At 32.4% G+C, this 22,202-nt stretch overlaps 1 protein-coding gene across 1 annotated transcript in view; it reads left to right on the top strand.

Moving 5' to 3' along the window:
* Positions 1 to 20,764, top strand: part of LOC124532777 (calcium/calmodulin-dependent protein kinase kinase 1) — a 128,059-nt gene extending 107,295 nt beyond the window's left edge. The window contains exons 3-11 of the mRNA XM_047107843.1: positions 8,035 to 8,224; positions 9,785 to 9,838; positions 12,765 to 12,935; positions 14,855 to 15,002; positions 15,258 to 15,448; positions 17,993 to 18,208; positions 19,268 to 19,435; positions 19,789 to 19,982; positions 20,188 to 20,764. Coding sequence (XP_046963799.1) covers positions 8,035 to 8,224; positions 9,785 to 9,838; positions 12,765 to 12,935; positions 14,855 to 15,002; positions 15,258 to 15,448; positions 17,993 to 18,208; positions 19,268 to 19,435; positions 19,789 to 19,982; positions 20,188 to 20,428 — 1,573 coding nt within the window. The 3' untranslated portion in view covers positions 20,429 to 20,764. The remainder of the gene's footprint in view (positions 1 to 8,034; positions 8,225 to 9,784; positions 9,839 to 12,764; positions 12,936 to 14,854; positions 15,003 to 15,257; positions 15,449 to 17,992; positions 18,209 to 19,267; positions 19,436 to 19,788; positions 19,983 to 20,187) is intronic.
* The last annotated feature ends 1,438 nt before the right edge of the window (positions 20,765 to 22,202 follow it).

Genomic DNA, 22,202 nt, shown 5'->3' with positions numbered 1-22,202 from the left:
ATGAGTGTGCAAAAATATATGGATGGAGTGAATCTCATATTGTACATTTTGCTTTACCGAAGTTGTCTGGTAATGCTAAAAAATGGTATAATAGTCAAAATACTGTTTTACATACCTGGTCAGAGTGGCAAATATTACTTCGAAAAGCTTTTCCATCCGAAACTAACTTCGGAGTCGTTTTAACAGAAATGCTTGAAAAACGAATGAGGATAGGAGATAGCTTAGATGATTATTTCTATGAGAAAAATAATTTATTAAATGCGTGTGATATATTTGGGAAAAAGGCTGTAGATTGTATTATACACGGCATAGATGATCGTAAAATACGTGCAGGAGCGTCATCCGCTCGTTTTACAGAACCTGAAGATCTCTTGAAATTTCTTAAAGACGTTTGTAAAGAACATAAAGATATTTATTGTTATTCTAATTTAAATAGAAATAAGCTAAATAATCATTTATTCTGTAATAAATGTAATGAACCTGGGCATCACACAGTACAATGTCGTGCCAAAAATTCGAAGTTAAATTCTGAACCTGATAGTTTTTCACAATTATGCTTTAATTGTAACGAAAAAGGGCATAGGGTTTACCAATGCTCTAAACCAATTTTAAAATGCGATAGGTGTAATAAATTCGGTCATATTATTGCAAACTGTTCACAAAAAACTAACAATGTATTGAACAACGAAAAACGTGTATTATTGTCAGAAAGTACGAGCGTAAAAAAATCTAAATATTATAAGCAGGCAGTAATAAATTCTTCATTTACAATTGAATGTTTTGTTGACTTGGGAAGTGATTGCACGCTTATACGACTAGAAACTACTACTGAATTTGGGTTACATATTTCAACTGATAATTTACAAATTATACGTGGGATAGCAAGTGTTGGAGTTCAACCTTTAGGGAAAACACATTTTTTTTTACGTTTAGACTCTGTTGAAGCAAACATTATGGCATATGTGGTTGCTAACAATATTCTACACACGCAGATGTTAGTAGGGCAAAACTTTACTGAGTTACCTAATGTGATTATTACAAAGACAGAAAACACATTAAATATTTTGTCAAAGAATAATAATGACGATTTAACTTGCTTAGAACCAGAACCTAATGTAAAATATAGATTGTATGTGTCATTTGATTGTGAAGTAGATAAAATAAATGTAGTTAAGTGTTGTAGTAATGAAATAGTAGAGGCAAACGTTAATGATAAAGAATATTGTATCCAGGAGGGTTTATATACGTTAAAAGATGGTAAATGTCAAATCAGTGTAATAAATTTTTCACACTGTCCATTATACTTTACGAGCAACTTTGTTATAACCAGATTTTATTTGATAGAACAAGATAAAAATTGTAGATATTTGTCAAGTGTAAAGTGTTTTAAAATAGGAGCGAATTTGACACCCATTCCTCGCGAAGAAATAACTAAAAACTCTAATTTAACTCACGAACAAAAAACGAAAATATATTCACTTATAGATAGATATAGGGATTGTTTCGCTCAAGACCTCTCTGAGCTTGGTTGTACTAACGTAACAGAGTTGACCATAAAACTTACTGATGAAACTCCGGTAGTTTATCGTCCTTATCGACTGAGTCAAGCAGAAAAAGAAATAGTTAGAACGCTGGTTAGAGAGCTCGAAGAAAATGATATAATTGAAGAGTCTGATTCATCATACGCGAGTCCAATACTGCTGGTATCAAAAAAGACAGGTGGATATAGATTATGTGTGGATTATAGAGCACTGAATAGAAAAATTTTAAAGTATCACTTTCCATTGCCTAGAATAGATGACCAGATAGACCTCCTTAGTGGAAATAATTTTTATACTAGTTTAGACATGGCAAGTGGTTATTATCAGATTCCTGTTCAAAAAGACTGTAGACATCTTACAGCATTTATTACTCCTGATGGTTTATATCAATTTCGTAGAGCTCCCTTTGGATTAGTTAATTGTCCTACAATTTTTCAACGTACAGTTAACAAAATACTTAATAAATCTCCAAATAAATGTGCAATTGCTTACATGGATGATTTATTAATAACGGGTACATATTTTGAAGACTGTTTTTTAAAGTTACAACAATTTTTTGAACTCATTCGTGAAGCTGGGCTTACTTTAAATATTAAAAAATGTAGATTTTTTGAGACAGTAATAGATTATTTGGGATTAGAAATATCCGTTGATGGAATAAAATCTAGTAAGTCAAAAATCACAGCCGTAGAATCTTTTCCAGAACCAAAGAATGTACATGAAGTCCGTCAGTTTATAGGCTTAGCAAGTTATCTTCGAAAGTTTATCAAAAATTTTGCTATTATCGCTAAGCCATTGACAGATCTTACTAAACAAAATGTTAAATGGAAATGGGAGCAACAGCAAAAATAATCTTTCTTAACATTAAAGCAAATGTTGGTACAACGACCAATATTAAGTATTTTCAATCCTGACTATGTTACTGAACTACATTGTGATGCATCTAAATTAGGTTTAGGTGGAATTTTATTACAAAAGGAAAATGATAATTCTAAACTCAATGTTATAGCTTATTTTAGTCGCAAGACTACAATTGACGAGGAAAAATTACATGCCTACGAGTTAGAAACCCTTGCAGTTGTTGCCTCGCTTAATCGTTTTCGTCCATACCTTATAGGTAAATCTTTTAAAATCCTTACAGACTGCAATGCCTTACGATCTACGTTCTTAAAACGAGATCTCATTCCCCGAGTTGCCCGTTGGTGGATAGCTTTTCAGGAATATGTTTGCTCTATAGAGTATAGACTGGGGCATTCGATGCAACATGTTGATGTACTCAGTCGCAATCCTATTCTCAGTGAAAATGATTCACAGACTTATGATCATTTTACTAGGGTATTGCAAATCTCTCAAGATGACTGGCTTCTTAGTTTGCAATTATCAGATCCAAAAATACAACACATCAGGTCTGTTTTAGAAGATAATAGTTATAAAGACTTAGTTGATATAAAACAAAATTTTGTTATACGAAACAATCGCTTGTATCGTAAAGTAGGGGAAGATTTAAAATGGGTGGTACCCAAATGTGCAAGATGGCAAATATGCCAACGTAACCATGATGAGATAGGCCATTTTTCAGCGGAGAAAACTTTGGAAAAAATTAAACGTGATTTTTGGTTTCCACGAATGAAAAAATTTGTCTTTAAATACGTAAAGGCATGTTTACATTGCGCGTTTAGTAACGAACCGGCTGGTCCAAAAGAGGGTTTTCTTCATAGTATTCCAAAAATTGCCATACCATTCCATACGGTCCATATAGACCATTTAGGCCCGTTTATAAAAAGTTCTAAGGGAAATCAATATCTTTTACTAATTGTAGATGGTTTTACAAAGTATTGCATTCTTCAAGCTCTTCGCAATACAAAAACAGCACCAACAGTTTTAGCACTAAAAGATGTTTTTAGCTTATTTGGATACCCTGTCAGAATTATTTCTGATCGAGGTACGTGTTTTACTTCATCCGAGTTTAAAAGGTTCTGCACAGAATACGAAGTTTCTCACATACTTAACGCGGTTTCAGCTCCAAGGGCTAACGGCCAAGTGGAGCGATATAATCGGACCGTTTTAGATTCGCTTAGAACGTATAATGATGGGCTAGGAGAGAATAAGTGGGACCAAGTAGTAAATAAAATACAATGGGGATTAAATAATACGATTAATAAGGGAATAGGAAAAACTCCGGCAGAAGCACTATTTGGTAAACGTTTGTTAGGACAGGGTGAAGGTAATCTAGGTGATACAGTTTCCCATACGAGACAAAATGACAAAGGTTTAGAAACTATAACGAAGGAAATAAATAATTATATTGAAAAAGATCAAGAAAAACAAAGTTTGAGATTTAATAAGACAAGAAAGAAGGCTAAGGTTTACAAAATAGGTGATTTAGTTAAAATTTTAAAAAATAATCCATCTAATGACGGTAAAAGTAGAAAACTATTACCAAAATTTACAGGACCATTTCGTATATCAAAAGTGTTAGACCATGATCGATACGAGGTTTCTAGTATTCCAGGTTCAAATATCACTAAAGGCCGGTATAGTAATGTTTGGTCAGCTGATCGTATACAGCTTTGGATAAACATGTCTTATAATGACGATGATGATGATGATAATGAAGGTAGTTCTGGTAGTGAACTTAGTCTTAATTAAATTTATAGTTATGGCTGAACTTAATAAATATGAATTTGTATAATTTTAACGAATGTAAACTCAACACAAATTGTAACAGATTATATTTTATTAATTTGGTTTGTAAAAAATAATTTTATTTTTTTTTATTTTTATATATGAATTTGAAGCGTGTAAGAACATTCATAATGTTACCGAGTATGAAATTAATTTATATATTGAAACGACTGTAAAAAATTATATTTTAGAAAGATTCTAGAATATAAGGCAAATATATATATATATATATATATATATATATATATATATATATATATATATAAATGTATAAAAATGTTGATTAGTGAGATAATGAATTATTTGTTGTTGGGAAGTTTCACACGGTCACACAGGTGATGAGGGGTGAAGTGCTAACAACATAGAGAGAATATATTTGTTGGGAAGTTTCACACGGTCACACAGGTGATGAGGGGTGAAGTGCCAACAACATAGAGAAAATATATTTGTTGGGAGGTTTCACACGGTCACACAGGTGATGAGGGGTGAAGTGCCAACTACATAGAGAAAATATATTTGTTGGGAAGGTTCACACGGTCACACAGGTGATGAGGGGTGAAATGCCAACATAGAAGAGAAAAGATTTTTGTTGGGAAGTCACGCACGGTTGTGACTGCGGGAGTTTGCTAGAACTGTGGTTAGGAAGTCTTACACGGTCACAATGTGTGATGAGGGGTGAGGTGCTAACCTTTGCAGTCAATACTACCGTGGTCATTAATGAGGGGCGTGGTGCCAACTTATTAGTTGAGATGAGTAAGTTTGAGAACAAACTTTATAGTCAGAATGGCCGAATGTTAGAAATAATTCTTTATGCTAATACATTTATATTATAATTATATATTTAATAAACTCATATTTTTTAGTGTATCCGTTTTCGTAAGTGTAATCGATTTTAAAACTGGTATGGCTGTATAAAATAATACAAGATGTTTTCCCGCGAAAACGGATTATTAAAAAAACAAGAGAAAGTCGCGCATGGAACATTTTTTAAAAATAATTATTGTAAAAGATTTGATTTGTAAACTTCGGGGCAATAATATAAAAATAAAACCTGAAATAAATAAATATTATACTTTCTACTGGCGTATTTAATACAATAGTATAACCCAACTGGACTTACTGGACAATATTTGTAACTGATATATTTTGAACATAAGAAAAATAGTATATCTACTTTGAAATATGCTTCAATATAAAATATTTCACTTATATATAAATTATGTACGCTTTATTCATCTTCTAGGATCGTGGATTTTTATTTATTTATGTGATATATAATGTTAATTTTCGGAAAGATTCCTCTAAGATATAATATTAAATAGTCATTGTATCTTCAACTTGTGAAAATATTGTGTACGACGCGCGTGTGTCTGTCATTATTACTAACCCTAAAAGATGACGTAGAATAAACATAGATAAAATTAAACCAAACACAAACGCTGGGCTAATACGGTACACCTTTGCTCCACGATAATTAATCTAACCAAGCCTTATTATCATAACACGAATCTTATTTATCTTGCCAAAGTTTAATTATATGATGTTTACGAAACAAAGCCCTTGTAAATTACAGTATGGTAGCCAACGGTATGTTTGAAAAACGAAGAAAGGCTCAAATTATAATGGTGATTTTTTTGATTAATCTTATTAAACAATTGCACAACGAGAGTAATCATACGTAATAAGTTTTCTAGCTACATTAAATAAAACGTTTTGACAAGCACTGTCAACTATTATTATTTTTTTAATCTTAAAAGACAGTATGATAGCTTAATGACTTTTCTTATTCGTATTCTATTCAAACACAGAAGGTCTTTCTGGTTGCTTAGAAAACTAACCATCAAGGTCTTATTACCACTTTAGTAGGTATATGTATATGTGTCTAGTTTGTCAAGTCGCTAGCTACATGGCCATAGATCAAGAATGCTATCCTCATTTCCCCGTTGAATCGCAATTTTGATCCACTGGGCAAAAACAAACCAGCCCTCCAGTGACCGGTGGAGACAATAATATTTAATGAAGCTTTTTGCACTACTACCCCTAAAAATTACACAATTCAATAATTATATGCCACGCAGGGTGTAAATAATATAAGACAACATCACACACATCACATACATTAATAATAAATTAATTGTATTTAATTGAAAAACCTATCTAATTTTTTTGAAGGACTCCTTGCGTATTTGTAACGATTATTGCCAGTCCCTTGGGTTGTATCTAAATTTCGAATAGGTCACATTGAAATTTTCAAAATGAAGTCTCATAACTACTTTAAAAAACTTTGCATAATGTATGTTTGCATATTGATTTTAACCTAGATATATGTAATCGTTGTGCCACATATTGGAGACCTAGAAAAATTAATCGATTTAATTTAAAAACAATTGCCCATTACAGGTACTTTTAAAAACAATTGGCTCGTATCTCTCTGGAGATCTTCCAAAATAATAAAACTACATCTTGAGAAGTTTGGACATGAAACCAATTCGTGAAATACCTACGCTTAACATGTCTGGAAAAAAATTAAACTACAAAACTTTGATTTGTTTTATATTAAAGTTGAATGGAAATAAATAAACCTAAGTTTAAGAGAAAAATCATCGAATCAAGAATGAGAATCAAGAGTGATGAAAGAAACTCGAAACGATTGGTGATAATTTCTATTTTGTCGCAAGATAAATATTTTGTTAGATAATACTTCTATAAAAATATAATAATGGCAAATAATTTGAGCTTGAATTTTTCCTTCACGGTGTCCTCTTCTAAAAATAAATTGTCCATGAATTATGCATGAACTTTACACTTTTCCACCCACTGGCCTTGTGTAGGTAAAGATTAAATAAACTATATCAGAGGGTGTGATCTGGTCCGAAGCTGCGACCTACATCGGTCGACTCTTGAAATACTTATCGAATACAATTTAAAGCGAATATTGAAATATTCTATGATTGTATGAGGAAAGCTTCACTTTTCGTTTATTAAAATGGTGTTTTCAACGAGATACACAAAAACAACTAGGCAGACATATTTTGAAGGAGCGCTGCAAATCAAATTTGTGTTGTCAATAAAAAACGACGCTTATTGTTGCCGGCTTCGCACGGGTGCAATTTATTTATAGAAAAGATGAAGAGAGCGCTTAGTAAGAAATTATTAATTATTGTGTGTCATAAATATGAAATGTGAATAATAATCTCCCTACATTGAATAATTTTGTAGTAACAAAATATTCCCAATTGTCCATGGCTTATAAATTGAAATTCAAGTAGTTTTAACTGCCAATGTCAAAACATTACTGTTAGTCGACCACCTGTCTCGTAGTAAAGTTTTCGTTACACTTAATTTGGAAACAAAAATATCTTCACGTATTATTATTATAGTTCGAAAGTTGTAGTGTAAAAAACTATTTTTATCTTTATTAAATGCCTATAATAGCAAAACTGTTTATCTGAGAAAGGATTAATAAGAACTGGAGTAAATTGCTAAGATAATATAACCTACAGGTTTTTTTTACTTATCTGTAATAGAATAAATAGTTATTACGAGTATACTTTACGATAGACACATTCTATCACGGGATTTTCTGTAAGACTTTTTAATATCCAAATTCAAAATAAATATTATACACATATATACAAACTTTTCTTGTTTATCTCACTTTCGATTCGTTAAAACCGTATCAAAATCCATTATGTAGTTTATAAGAAGATTTATAAGAACCAGAGATACATATCTAAACTAAAAGGGACTTTATTTTATACTATTTATAGATATAGATGATAATTACATTTAGTTTCTTCTAATTCAGGTTGTCAGCCTATCCAGCAACTGATCGATCTTCACTTCTACGGTCACACGCTGCCAAATCTGCGGAAAGTAGCGGCCAAGGGTCTCCGAAAGCCAGACGGATACCGAGAGAATCCAGAAGAGTGTCCCTCGCACAGGCGTCTGGATATGTCCAGCTTAATCAGTACAGACTTCTGGAGCCCATTGGACAGGTTACACATACATGTATTATTGTCTGAGTAGAAAACTATTTACTAATACAAAAATGCAAATTCACACGCCTTTTAAATCTTATATTTAATTTTTAGGATCATATTCTTGTGCATACAAATTATACAGCAAGAAGTACCTAGTTAATCATATATATAAAGAAGTCTGATGACGCGATTAATATATTATTGACAAATGACAGTTTTTAAAAAATAATTCGTTTTTTTTTTTTTGCTACTCATCCTGAATACTACCTAAATGATAATATATTTCAAAATATATATACCTGTGGCCTATACATCTTTTTACAAAAAGTTTCATAACTTACGAAATTGTTTTAACATTATAGTAATTACAATTGAGATCGTTTTTAAATCCTACTAATATTTTAAAAAAAACTTTACTCTATTATAATTTTTAAACTACGTGTATAAATTACAATCCAAGTAATAATAAGTTTCTAAAGACATAGAGGGAGATTCTCATTAAGTTTGCACAAACTATAATAGAATTTGAAATTTTAATGAATGCAGACCGTCGTGGAACTATCAAAGAGCTATAAATTTGTAATAATTCTGATAACTTCGGCAGCGGTATTATTTCACGCTAGGCAAAGGATTTCCCTTTTACTTAAACGGATTTCGAGATCGGTCGACCAAATTGAAGTTGTTTTAGGGATAACGACTATCTTGTTCTTTTATCACGAAATCATAGTGAAATATCACTTTTCATGAGATCAAGTATGCTACGTATTATTCGTAATAACCTAAGTCATTTCTGTTAGGTTATGTAATATGGCTAAATACTTCAATACGTCTAATGAGGAACATATTGTGAGAAAAGTGTTGAGCATGGATGTGGACGGATGTGGATTGTGTGAAAGAGGATATGGTTAGAAAGAATGTTATTTGTGAGTTGACGTCTGACTGAGAAGTATGGAAGGAGAAGACATGCTGCGCCGACCCCAAATAACATTGGGATAAGGGCAGGAGGATGATGATGATGATGTCTTCAATATGTATAATATGTGTATCTTTATAATGATTGTCTATGAATTCTTTAAAACTTGGTGGTAGCGCTCTTCTAGATGCGTACAGCCATACCATTATTTTTGTGTCCCGATTTGAAGGGTAAGTGAGCCCTTGGGACGACTAATCAGTTCGCAAAGTTGATGTTCCATTGGTGTTATAACAAATGGTTAATATATCTCAAGGTGCCAATGACGACTGTGACCACTTACCGTCACTTAGTTATACATCTATAGTAATTTTGTTACTTAATAAATAAACAGGACTAAAGGTTTAAAGGCTAATATGATAGTAATTCACTTTCAAATTTGAGCTTTATTTTATATAGTAGTATTACAATTTTCAACGTGTAATTAACTATGCCTTATAGTTTTTTTTTTTAATTGCGTTTTACTTAGGTCCCATTTCTTACATTGTTTATGAACATTAACACACCATACCATCCTTATCACTATGATTTACAGTTAATAATAAAACAAAATAAATGTCTTGTGTAATTAAACGAAAAAAAATTATAAGTTTTTTTTCTTCTAGGGTTCCTACGGCATCGTCAAGTTAGCCTACAGCGAAGAAGATGACACTCATTATGTAAGTTAAAACTCTTTCATATTTTCTTTTGAACTGTTTTTCCTCTTACTTAATTAAGTCTTCATCCTCCATTTAAACGAGATTGCACAAAGGTATTCTCATAACAGTAATATTATAGATTTAATAATTTTAAAAGATAAAGTCTATTTCTTAATTTGATTTTGTTGATTCTTAACTCTCTTTACTCTGAGAACAGTCGTGTAAAAATATAATACGCCCGTATTCAATGTGAAATAATTTAAACAGCTGATAATTTAACTACGTACAATCATTTAATTTACTTAATTTTTTTATGACATGGTCTTACTACGTACAATAATTTAATATACTTAGTTTTTTTCTATTAGTCATAATTGGTCGTTTATAGCAAAAAAATTGCAATTTTTTTGAAATCCTTTAAGTTAGACTATGAAATTTAAGTTTTTTAACTACATTTGTGATATGTATAAAGGACCAGCAAAAGGGCTCGGTACGATTAATTTGTACTTACAGCGATTGTAGATAATTGGTATCTCTTTCAAAGGAAACACCTACTTTAATTCGTTATCCTCTGCCTCGTTACTTTGAACTTAAGAGAACAGTAGTTAGTTTTGGAACATTTTTTGAAGAAGTTCACTGACGATACTGTTTGTCGCTTCTATCTCCGTTACGATAGAGGTCCATCACCATATAGCTTTCATTAAATATTAAAAAATGCTATCACGTCCTTTCTGTTGTTTAAATAAATCGATCCTGACAATATATTAATCAATCTATGGCTAAATTCACGGTGAGCGATCACAATCTGTTTACTTGAGTATAACTAATTGATCCTACGAGACAAGATAATTCATTGCACACAGTGACCGAGAGCATTTATTAATCATGGATTATTTATGGAAAGAACACATTTGCAGCTCGAATATAATTTGGGAATGCATACTCAAAAGAACTGAAATGAAATCTGTCAGTATTTGTGTATCAAACGAACGAACGAGTGTAAACTTGGGCCGGAGGCTGTATTTATTTATTGATTTGTTGAACCAAATTATACACAGTTAAATTAATGGACTAATCCTCAAGGCCTCGTTCACTTAACTACAGATTAAGCGCCTTTTCTCGGCTTTTTAACACAAGCGCCACTCGCGCGCTATTATGTACCAAGTAAACAACACCCTATTGCTTGTGTTGCAGCCAGGTTTGGCTAGATGGGTAGTATCCACTCAACAATTATTCTGCTGCAGCTATAATGAAAATGAAAATGAAAGTGATCCCTTATGATCAAAGAACCCATATTTCGTCGGTTTTCATAAAAATCTTCTAACGAGTATCTGATCAAAAACTTTCAATCTAACCACTTTTTTAAGATTTTTTTTTTTTTAATTTTAATAAAACATGACATGTCTTTTATAATTTCATGACCAACTCGGAACTTGAAAGTAAATTCGCGTCCAAGTGACGGTGATGTGAAATTGTAGGTAAAGGTATAAAGCCACGTGAACGTCAAATTCCTTTGTCCCAATTTTCTGTTAAAACTGTAACAAAGAACTTGAAGTGCTACAATTGCATTGTTGAATATTATTCTTACAAATTCAATTCTATCTTAAATTTTACACAAATGTCCTCAAAGTTAAAGTTAGTTAAAGTAAGATAGAATGGAAACTTTTTAGTTACAATGTACCCATTCATCGGTATTGAGAGCCCGATTGACGATTCGGGCAAAATTTATTTAAAATTCCCTAACGAGAACCATGCAGCATATTTATTCGTCTAAACTACAAAATTACTATTTTTAATTAATCTCTTAAGACGGTAAATTTTGATGTCGGTTTGTATGCTATAGGTAACAATTGATAAATTTCGTGCAGGTAAAAAAAATTCAAAAAGAAACATTCAAGGCCTATGAATAAGTATTTTTAAACGACAATTTGAGACTTTTGGCTACTAAGGTAACAGTTCGTAGTCTGAAAATAAGCAGTGTGTAAACACTCCCATGCCTCAGGAAGCGAGTAAAATAACTTGTCCTGCACCTAAATTAATATGATTTTATAGTTTGTTTTTTTTTTTGCTTTTATTTGTGCCAAACGGTCACGTGCGAAGGAAATGGATTTACAAATAAATCAACAGCTCTTGCTACTTTAAAAATAGCAAGAAGTCATCGTCATTATCATACCCTGTAAAAACATCTGGTTTATTCATCGTGTTAATTCGCTTAACAGTGTTAATTTGGCCCGCGTGTAATTCATTTAAGCCACAATTTGAATATTAAATGACTTTTCTATTTCTTCTTCTTATTACATCTTTGTATTCGATTTTATACCAAATCTTTTATAAAAATAATACACCACCAACCACAGATAACGTACATTATATACCACAAATTTACACAGATAGCCACAGATTCACGAATAATGTTAAAGATATTTTAATAGTAATTAATAACTGAGGTTAAAAAAAATATTATACAAAGTTGATTAGTTTATACTACTACGTCATTTCAATACCTACTTCTTATGTATTAACAATTATGTTTAATATAAATAACTTAAACAACAACATCAAGGAAAAATGTATGATGAAAGAATGACAATCTAATTTTAACAAAATTTATGCCAGTTCCAATTTAATTTCACGAATTTGTACAAATAAATAGAACATACAAAGAGGAAAACGCTTGTACAGTTAGAGTAAGAAAACCCTAGTCAGTTTTCAAATTAATTCCTTTAACAAGTCTTAAACTATAATACCTTTTGAATTTGAACATCAAATCATTGCGACGCAATATGTCATTCTGTCATTCTCGATCGGTAAAGCAGATTGTCGCTTATACTGAGCACACGAAAATAGATCTTAAAGTGACGAACATTACCTTACCCCGACTGTACTTTCTAAAAATTTATCATACACGTTTCTAAGACATCAAATATTTATTTACGATTTGTTATAGGCTATGAAAATCCTGTCCAAACGCAAGCTGATGCGACGAGCTGGCTTATTTGGTAGAACGCCACCAAGAAGACCGGGGCCCGGTCCTCCAGCCGACCCTTTGCAAAGGGTTTACCGGGAGATCGCCGTATTGAAAAAACTGGATCATCCTAATGTAGTGAAGCTTGTTGAAGTAAGTTGTTTTCTACATTATGTTCAATATACAAACAAACAATGAAATTATAGGTATGATTAATAGCGTTATTCTAAGTGATTTTTATGTAAACAAAATTATTTTGTATTATGATTCTGACACTATCACAAAGATCACGGACACGAGGTTCATCTTAATAAAATATTTACCTAATTTAAGCCTATATTAACATTTCATACCCAACATAGTATTCACTACTTGTAAAATTATTATATCGAATCTAAACATATAATAACATTGGAGTGTCTGTTTGTAATATTAATACAGAGTAAATATACCAAAAAACACATTTAATGTTGTCTTAAATTTTCGCGATTACATATTGAGATAAAACTAGTTATAACGGATTTGAATCGCGTATATTAATTATTTTTGGCATCACGACCGTGGTCACGGGTGGAGTCTACCCGTGACCACGAAAGCTGTAAAGTGCAAAGTGTAAAAACGTCGGGATGCCAAAAATAATTAATATACGCGATTCAAATCCGTTATAACTAGTTTTATTTCAAAAAACACATTTTTTACGATTTTTGGCTGTCTGTTTGGTCTGGCTAATCTCTAAAACGGCAGACCTAATTGTCACGGGACTTTCACTGGAAAATAAATGATGTAAAAAGAAGTAGCTAAGATCACGACGGGTGCTTCCCACAAACGACTTAATATCAGAAAGCTGCCTAATACAGAAGTTATTGTAAAAACTACCGACTGAAACATATTCTATTGTCAATTCAAACGAGGTCGCGGGCGCATTTACTATTAAAATAACTATAGATAAAATAATACATTTAAAACGAACTCTTTAAATAAAAAGTTCATAAAATCAATACATAAGTTTTTTTTTGTATATGTATATTATGTATAATGTCTAATCAGTAACATTTGCACTAGTCAAATCAATAGTATTTAATAGTTTGAGTATGAAAACTGGTTCACTAAACATTATAATTTATAGCGCGAACCGCATATTATTAACATGTTGCCTAACCGCATAATTTACAACCATATTTGCACTCATTACGCTAATTAAATTCGCTTGTGATTCTCTATATCAAAACGTTTGTGTATTGATATGACTTTTAATCTTACACAACAAACAACGAAGTAATAGTTAAGTATTTTCTGCTCTTTTAATCAAATGATATTCTTTTTTGGAGCTACGTCGTATACTTTGGAGTTAACTAAACGAGTTGGACGACCTCCATGGTCGAGTGGTGTGTACACCGGTTTTCATGGGTTCGCCACTCTGAGGTCCCGGGTTCGATTCCGGCCGAGTCGATGTAGATTACCATAAGTTTTCTATGTTGTCTTGGGTCTGGGTGTTTGTGGTACCGTCGTTACTTCTGATTTCTATAACACAAGTGCATCATCGGGATCAGAGTAGTGTACGTGATGTTGTCTCATATTTATTTATTTATTTATTTATTTATTAACTAAAGAAATCTTTGCAAATTCACATAGTAAGTCAATCCTCAAATTTTCAATTCTGCCTATGGTCGAACTTAGACTGGTCAAAAATGACAGTTGTTCAGAAACATATTACTTTTTTATTCTACTATTTATTTCCGGTTATATTATACAATGAACAAATTATTTTATTTACTAACAATAGATTTACGAAGCGTTATTTAACAGCATAGAGAAACATTTGTGTATATGTCGTACAATAACAATTGTTTAAATATCCAAATCCAGAGTAAATGGTTTACACACCAAGAATAGAAAAAATAAATATTATATTTCTAATAATAATAATAATATTATATTATATTTAAAATATAATAATAATATTATATTTTAAAAATTAATATTAAATATTTATGAAGCGATAAGAAAAGAAACATATTTCTTTTGATAATTTATTTAAAGAAAATATAAACCAACACTTTAATTTACCTTAGGTTCTAGATGACCCAGCAGAAGACCAGCTGTATCTCGTATTCCAGCTGTTAGAGGGAGGACCGGTGATCGACATACCGACGGAAAATCCCTTGAGTGAAGACGTCGCTAGGAAGTACTTCAGAGATGCTCTATTGGGTATTGAGTACTGTGAGTAATATGTTATTTTGATAAAAAGCGATCTTTTGAAAACAAATGATTCAAAACGAACTAACAATCTACTAGAAAGTAAAGTTTAATGGATGATAAAACCTAAATAGCTTAAATTGCTTCTCTATATATTTCATACTTAATATTTTCTTAAATTTAATAGTACCTACTTGATCAAAATAAACTGTCAACCAAATCCCGAATAGCAATAAATGGTAATACACTATTAATACTTTTTTTTTATGATTGCCTCAGTACACTTTCAACGCATTGCTCACCGGGATATCAAACCAGCTAATCTTCTCCTGGGTGAGGGCAGAGTGCAGGTTGCAGACCTAGGAGCTTGCGGCGAACTAGCTGGAGCTGGAAGATTATCAGGAGCCGTTGGAACCCCAGCCTTCAGAGCACCGGAGGCTGTGGCTTCTGCTGACAAATACATTGGTGAAGTTAGTTGCATTTTAATAATCATATAAGGAATTGAGGCAATTTAATTATTAAATTTATTTTATTAAAGTAAAAATGGTTATGTATAGTAAGAGTGAGAAATAGCACGAATAGACGGTCACTGCTACAATCAATTGGAAGGTGAGCGATAAGTGGACGTGAAGTACCGTCACGTGGCCATACCATACCATACCATCGCCTCACATGGTAGTACTGCTCTTACCTCTAATTTGTTGGTTCCCAATACCAGATTTTTCGACGATCAAGGCCTTTCCGACATGTTTGTTCTTTTCATTTCATTATTGATATCGAATCAGAATTCCAAGTTTCGCCCGCACTACCTAAATGTCCGAAAATGTACAACATGTATTTTCTGCCTCACACAAACACTCTTTGCAACCAGCTTTCGCCAGCGATTTTTCTGAACCGATATTACTCGGGAACAAATACGCGGTGATAGTCACATTCTATCAAGTGAACCTACTGGTTTGTTACTAATATAATAAAAAAAAATGTTTTTTACTATTTCTGAAATAATATTGTTTTTACAACTACTGGCGTTTAATATACATAAGTCAAACATTTGCAAAATGTTTACAGTGATGGAGTGCAGATCGATTTATGTTAGATATTTGTTACAAAAACCAATATCACAGTTTTCGATAATCCACTATCGTTCCTATGAAACCAGGTCATAACACTTTACTGAAAGTTTAACAATCCACCATTCCACTACTCGTGAAATTGAATTCACCTCGCTTCCGACGTCTCACTCCTACGATGATAATATACATACTATTCTCTTTTGATCTATCATACTAAAATATCTGTTACTTATTGTGCAGATCTTCTCAATTTAATTAACCCATTAAGATTAGTAGACTATTTACATTTAAATAAAACTAGTTATTACGGATTTTAATCGCGTATATTAATTATTTTGGACATCCCGACGTTTCGAGCACTTTACAGCGTTCGTGGTCACGGGTAGAGTCTACCACAAACACACAACACAAAGAGCTGAGAGTCGAGATGGCCCAGTTGTTAGAACGCGTGCATCTTAACCGATGATAGCGGGTTCAAACCCAGGCAAGCACCTCTGATTCATGTGCTTAATTTGTCTTTATAATTCATCTCGTGCTCAGCGGTGAAGGAAAACATCGTGAGGAAACCTGCATGTGACAAATTTCACAGAAATTCTGCCACATGTGTATTCCACTAACCCGCATTGGAACAGCGTGGTGGAATATGTTCCAAAACCTTCTCCTCAAAGGGAAAGGAGGCCTTTAGCCCAGCAGTGGGAATTTACTGGCTGTTGTTGTTGTTGTTACAACACAATTTGATCCATGTTTTTAAAGTAAGTGTTCTTAATTCATACATCTAGTAGACCCAGTTGGCATTAATAACATAAAGGCAATATAGATAAACTAGTTATCGCTCGTAGGTTCACTCCCGTTTTAGGGGTTCGTTCTCTCCTTTCTATCCTTTCTTTGGGTTCAAGTTTCATACCGAATTTCATCAATTCCGGTTCAGTGGTTAGGCCGTGAAAGTAGACAAACAGAAAGACTATTTACTATATCTGTATAAATTAATTATTAAACTTACATTCAGAATTAATATAATTATGAATGCAAATTTATTAAATGAAACCGCTGATACAGACATCGTATTAAATTATGTGATTGTACCATCGACAGTGAATCCAGAAAGAATAATATATTACGATAAAAGTAATAAATTTGTATGTTCAGTTTAACAGGCGATATTTGATTTAACTTTAGAAAACGATTAAACAAATTCCAAAGGTCCGATTGGAAACATTGTCAATCGATGGCAATGTTTCCAATCGGTTGGACTAATGGTTGGACATCAGATTCCTCATTTGCTCCTTTAATTAAATTGAATGTCTTGTTTTGTTGCCAATATACTCGTATACGTTTACTTATTAAAATTACTTAGAAAATTAGAAGACCTTTAGATAGCTTCAATAAATAAAAAATAAATAAGAAATTTTGAGTAACATTAAAAACTTACTTTTTAAATTACAATAGTGGGCGGGCGAATCAGCTACATAATAATATATGTTCACATACACACACAAACGCACACTGTTACACAGGAAATAATATCAAATGAAATCGGAACGCATATACTTTCAGATAACATAATAACTGCTGATGAGGTTTTGATATTTTTTATTTTTGTTTATTTGGATTGGAAGACGCAATTACATGATTCTCTACATGAAGTAGTGGACACGCCAGCGCTGCGCCATCATCTTTTAGGGGTTGCCGCTGTAATAGTGATGTCGCAATGGGTATTCCGCCTATATGCACCTCGAATGTATAGAGGGCTTGAGGTGTGGTACCTAGCAAGACCATACTTCAGTAATATTATACCTTGTTTACTGTTCGCCAGTTTAGTCACAGTATCGCCCTTGCATTGCATATAAGTAATTTATAAAAAGATTATTTACCCATTTTTCAATCATTCTCTAGTTACGTTATCTAGACTTTTTAAGTAACTTCTTTTTTATTTATCACCAGGCAGCCGATATTTGGTCACTAGGCGTGACGTTATACGCTATGGTCACGGGAAGGGTGCCCTGGGTGGCAGCCACGGCGACTGACCTTCAGAAACGAGTTCTCACCGAACCCCTGGCATTTCCACCTCGACAACAGCTTTCTAGGCCCTTAAAGAGGCTGTTGACAAGGATGCTAGACAAAGATCCCGTCACGAGAGCTACGATGCAAGAAATAAAGGTATTTATTCATGGTAATTGTCACTTCCCTTAGAATTTGAGTATCCGGTTTTTTGTAATATAATCACAGTCTAAAAGTCAATAGATTAACGAATCTTGTAAATATTCTTCTCAATTTAGTTCCGAGTATCGATATTTGCCATGTAGAATGAAAAATAATTATATTTAAGGCAATAATTACGTACAAATTTAATTAAACGTTCCAAATAAGCTGGAGATCAGCTGGCAAATGAACAAAATTAAATGAAGGCAAACAGATTACAATCAGATGAACAAACACGATGTTTGCTACAGCAATAATGTCGGGACAGTGTTTGCTGAACTGCGAAGGTTGTGGTCGTGCTTCTATTTGCACGGAACAGCAAATATTTAACGCCAACTGTTTGTGCTTTCCGAATAAATCTCGCCAAGCGTGCAACTTGTTGAAATTATAACGACATACTGATGTATTAAGAGTTCGAATGATCTTTGACAAACATTTATAAAGGTTCTAAAGATCGATCAAATGACACGCGTAATATGTAACACTTTCGTTGGTTTTTTCGAGAGAGTCGAGATGGCCCAGTGGTTAGAACGCGTGCATTGGAACAACGAGATGGAATATGTTCCAAACCTTCTCCTCAAAGGGAGAGGAGACCTTTAGCCCAGCAGTAGGAATTTACAGGCTGTTGTTGTTGTTGTCGTTGGTTTTATTTCGATACGATAAAACCGTAAAAACATATTATAATTATTATCAGCAAATCTTTACAATATACCAAAACTTCGCCATTGGACTGCCTAATATTCAGGTTTAAGCTTTAATTAAATCAAATCAAATCAAAATAAACTTTATTCAAGTAGGCTTTTACAAGCACTTTTGAATGAAGCTACCACCGGTTTAAATAATTATCAACAACCGAAGCAATCGAGCTCATGTTGACTTGCTCTCCAAATATGCAAAAAAAACTAATAAAATTTATAAAGTCAAAATTTAATGGATACTTTTGTTTATTTATACATTTTTTTAAACAATTCTTGAATGTAATTCTATACATAAGTTAATATCTAATAACAAATTTAGGAACATGAATGGGTGACATCATCCGGCCAGGATCCTCTACCCTCGGAGCAGGAGAATTGCCGCTTGGTGGAGGTGACGGACGAGGACATGGCACGCGTCGTCACGTCTATTCCGAATCTATCCACTCTTATTCTGATCAAGACGATGCTCAAGAAACACAGTTTCCAGGTAATAGAAAAACGCAACAAGTACTAATATTGATTTAAATGTGATTTCTGAAACTGTAGGTGAAAATGAATACTAAATTGGCTAATGTAAAAACAATGTAGGGTATTTGAAAAAATATTATTATTATTTATTGAAATAATTAGAACGGACAATATCCAATTACACTAATTATTAATTATTACATTTAAGAAAATTATATAAATGCACAAACAAAACACTAATTACATAAACTAAATACAAAGCAGAATGAAACTAATAATAAATATATAGCTCAATTGATTATGTAGTCTATCATAAAAACCTATACTTATATGTAGTTACAAAGGCTGTATTTCCAAATACAAATATTTCAGAATCCATTCCTACGCAGTCGCGAAAATAGCTCTCGCCGCGAAAGCGTGGTAGGAGAGGTGAGCGAAGCTAGCGCGACGAGCGAGGCGGTAGAGGCGAGTGCGTGCGGCTCGCGAGCGGAGCGCGGCGCACGGCGCACCGCACTCGCACGCTCTGGGCGCTCGCTCTCTGCGCCCGGGAACTATCTCACTGACAAGTTAGTGTCACTAATAGCAACGGTTATTTTCATTTTAAGCCATATCGATCTTTGAAGAGGGATGTTCTTTTCCTTCTGTTAATTTTCTATCAGAAATAATTAATTCCATTCCATTTCTTCGTGATAATTCTAAAATCAAAATAAATAACTAGAGAATATTTTACCACAAAAATAACGCTAAGCAATAATTAATTCCTATATACAGACAAAGCTCCTTCGACATCGCTTTGGAATCCGTACAGGAAACCAAAGAACGCGAAGTAAAACAGACCAAGCAAGAATACAGTCAGAAAAAAGTCCAAAAGGATCAACCGAGTCAAGAAGGAAGCAACACAAAAGAACTTCGCCAAATAAGCAATGCACCCACAGAGGAACACCAACGAAACGAGACCAGTGCAAAAGGGACGGCAAATCGCAAACCGAACGGGAGAGAAAAGGAGAGGTGATGCCGCGCGCCCGCGCCCTGCGCTCGACTTTGAGTCTCGTTGCGAGACCAACTCGACGACCGGTCGACGATAAACCGTTCAAATGAAGAAGAACCGTGTTAGTAACGTTGATATACACTCGCTCAAGAAAATAACCATATTAGTACCTAATCCGAAAAAAAAAAACTTTAGCTTAAGTTATGATTTTATTTTTAAGAGTATTTTATTTTAAATAATTTTGAACATGAATTATTCATATATTCTTTTCTGTAACCATTTAGCTCTTATATACATTGATTACTTTTTATATTAACAATACAAACATACGGTAATTGCACAACATCTTTTTTTTAATTTACACTTATTTATTAACTAAAAAGTTTCGTCGCAATTGCATCTTTTTAGTTGCCTTTAAGATATTTAAATAGAAAGAGATGTACATTTTTTATCAGCGTTAGAAGGAAAATTAATTTAAATGCCAGTCGGGCTGTGGTTAGTGATTCTGTTAAGTTCGTAGAGATAAGGAAATAGGTAACTCCTGCGAATACATTGAAAATTGCATGATAATTGAACGGTTCACATTTATCTAAATATTCAAATTTTCACTAGCACAAAAATAATACACACTATTTTTAATATCGACACGAAATTTCGCTATTCTAGATTCGATTTACAATTCGATCTTTATAAAATTGTAAAGTCAATTTTTATTATTATAAAATGTAATCTTTCTAAAATTATGTAACATTAAATACACTTAAAACGACATGCTTTGAAGAAGAAGAAGAAGATTTAAAAATGGTAACGTTGGATGCTTCAAAGACCGTCTGCAATATATGTGTTTATTAATATAACATAATATTTACACCAAAATAAGAGTCTTCTGAAAATGTATCCTAGGTAAAATATATTAGCAAAGCAATTAATTTCATATAGATTTTAATATTATTTTATTTCGATAAAAATGGAGTGTAGCCAAATATAATGTAAATGTGCAACTGATTTATTAAAGCCTCCTCTCCCTTTGAGGAGCAGTCTATGGATCTAATTGGTAGATTTCATATGACCTGACCTTAATTCATAAGAAGTTTTAGTTTTTATAAAGTAAGTCCTAAGAAGCATGTCGTTTGGCGTAAATTTTATACTAAAATAATCACAAAAGTATATTTTTATAAATGTATGTACATAAAATTGTGATTTACTTCATTTCATTACTTCTAGTCTCCGTTAAGGACACTTTACATAAATTTTAACTTTTCCACCGTTGCTGTATTTTACTCAAAGTTTTAACTAAGTATAATACAATTTTACGACGTAGATAAATCTAAAAAGCGAAAATAGTACATTTTAATAGCATATGTATAGTACTTTTTAAAAGCGTACAAAATATTAAAAAAATATAAGATTAAAAAAAAAAAAGAGAAATATAATTTTCGTTTCGAAAAACCATCTTAAATCGGAACATTTTTTAAAATCAATCAGGTTAAGTTTGGTTTAATTTAAAGGGTTATAAATTTTAATTAAGCACGAAAAACTTTGTTTGTTACAAAAATAACAATCATAAAAAGCATTCGGACATTCGGACATAATGACAAGGGATACTCGATAAGCCATCCCAAATACATGTCAATATGTGTATAATCTATTATTTCTTTATACTCTATGCAATAAATTAAAATTAATTTTAAACTGTCATTCATAATATATTCAATTCTATATAATAAGATGGATTCGGTTAATACTTTAAAAAATAACGATATTAAATTTAGTTTAAAATTCAAATATTTAATATATT

This window comes from Vanessa cardui, chromosome 10 (assembly GCF_905220365.1).
Source record: "Vanessa cardui chromosome 10, ilVanCard2.1, whole genome shotgun sequence".
Classification (NCBI taxonomy): Eukaryota; Metazoa; Arthropoda; class Insecta; order Lepidoptera; family Nymphalidae; genus Vanessa; species Vanessa cardui.
Note: the sequence above shows the minus strand (reverse complement) of the source record. Positions and strands in the feature narration are given on the sequence as shown.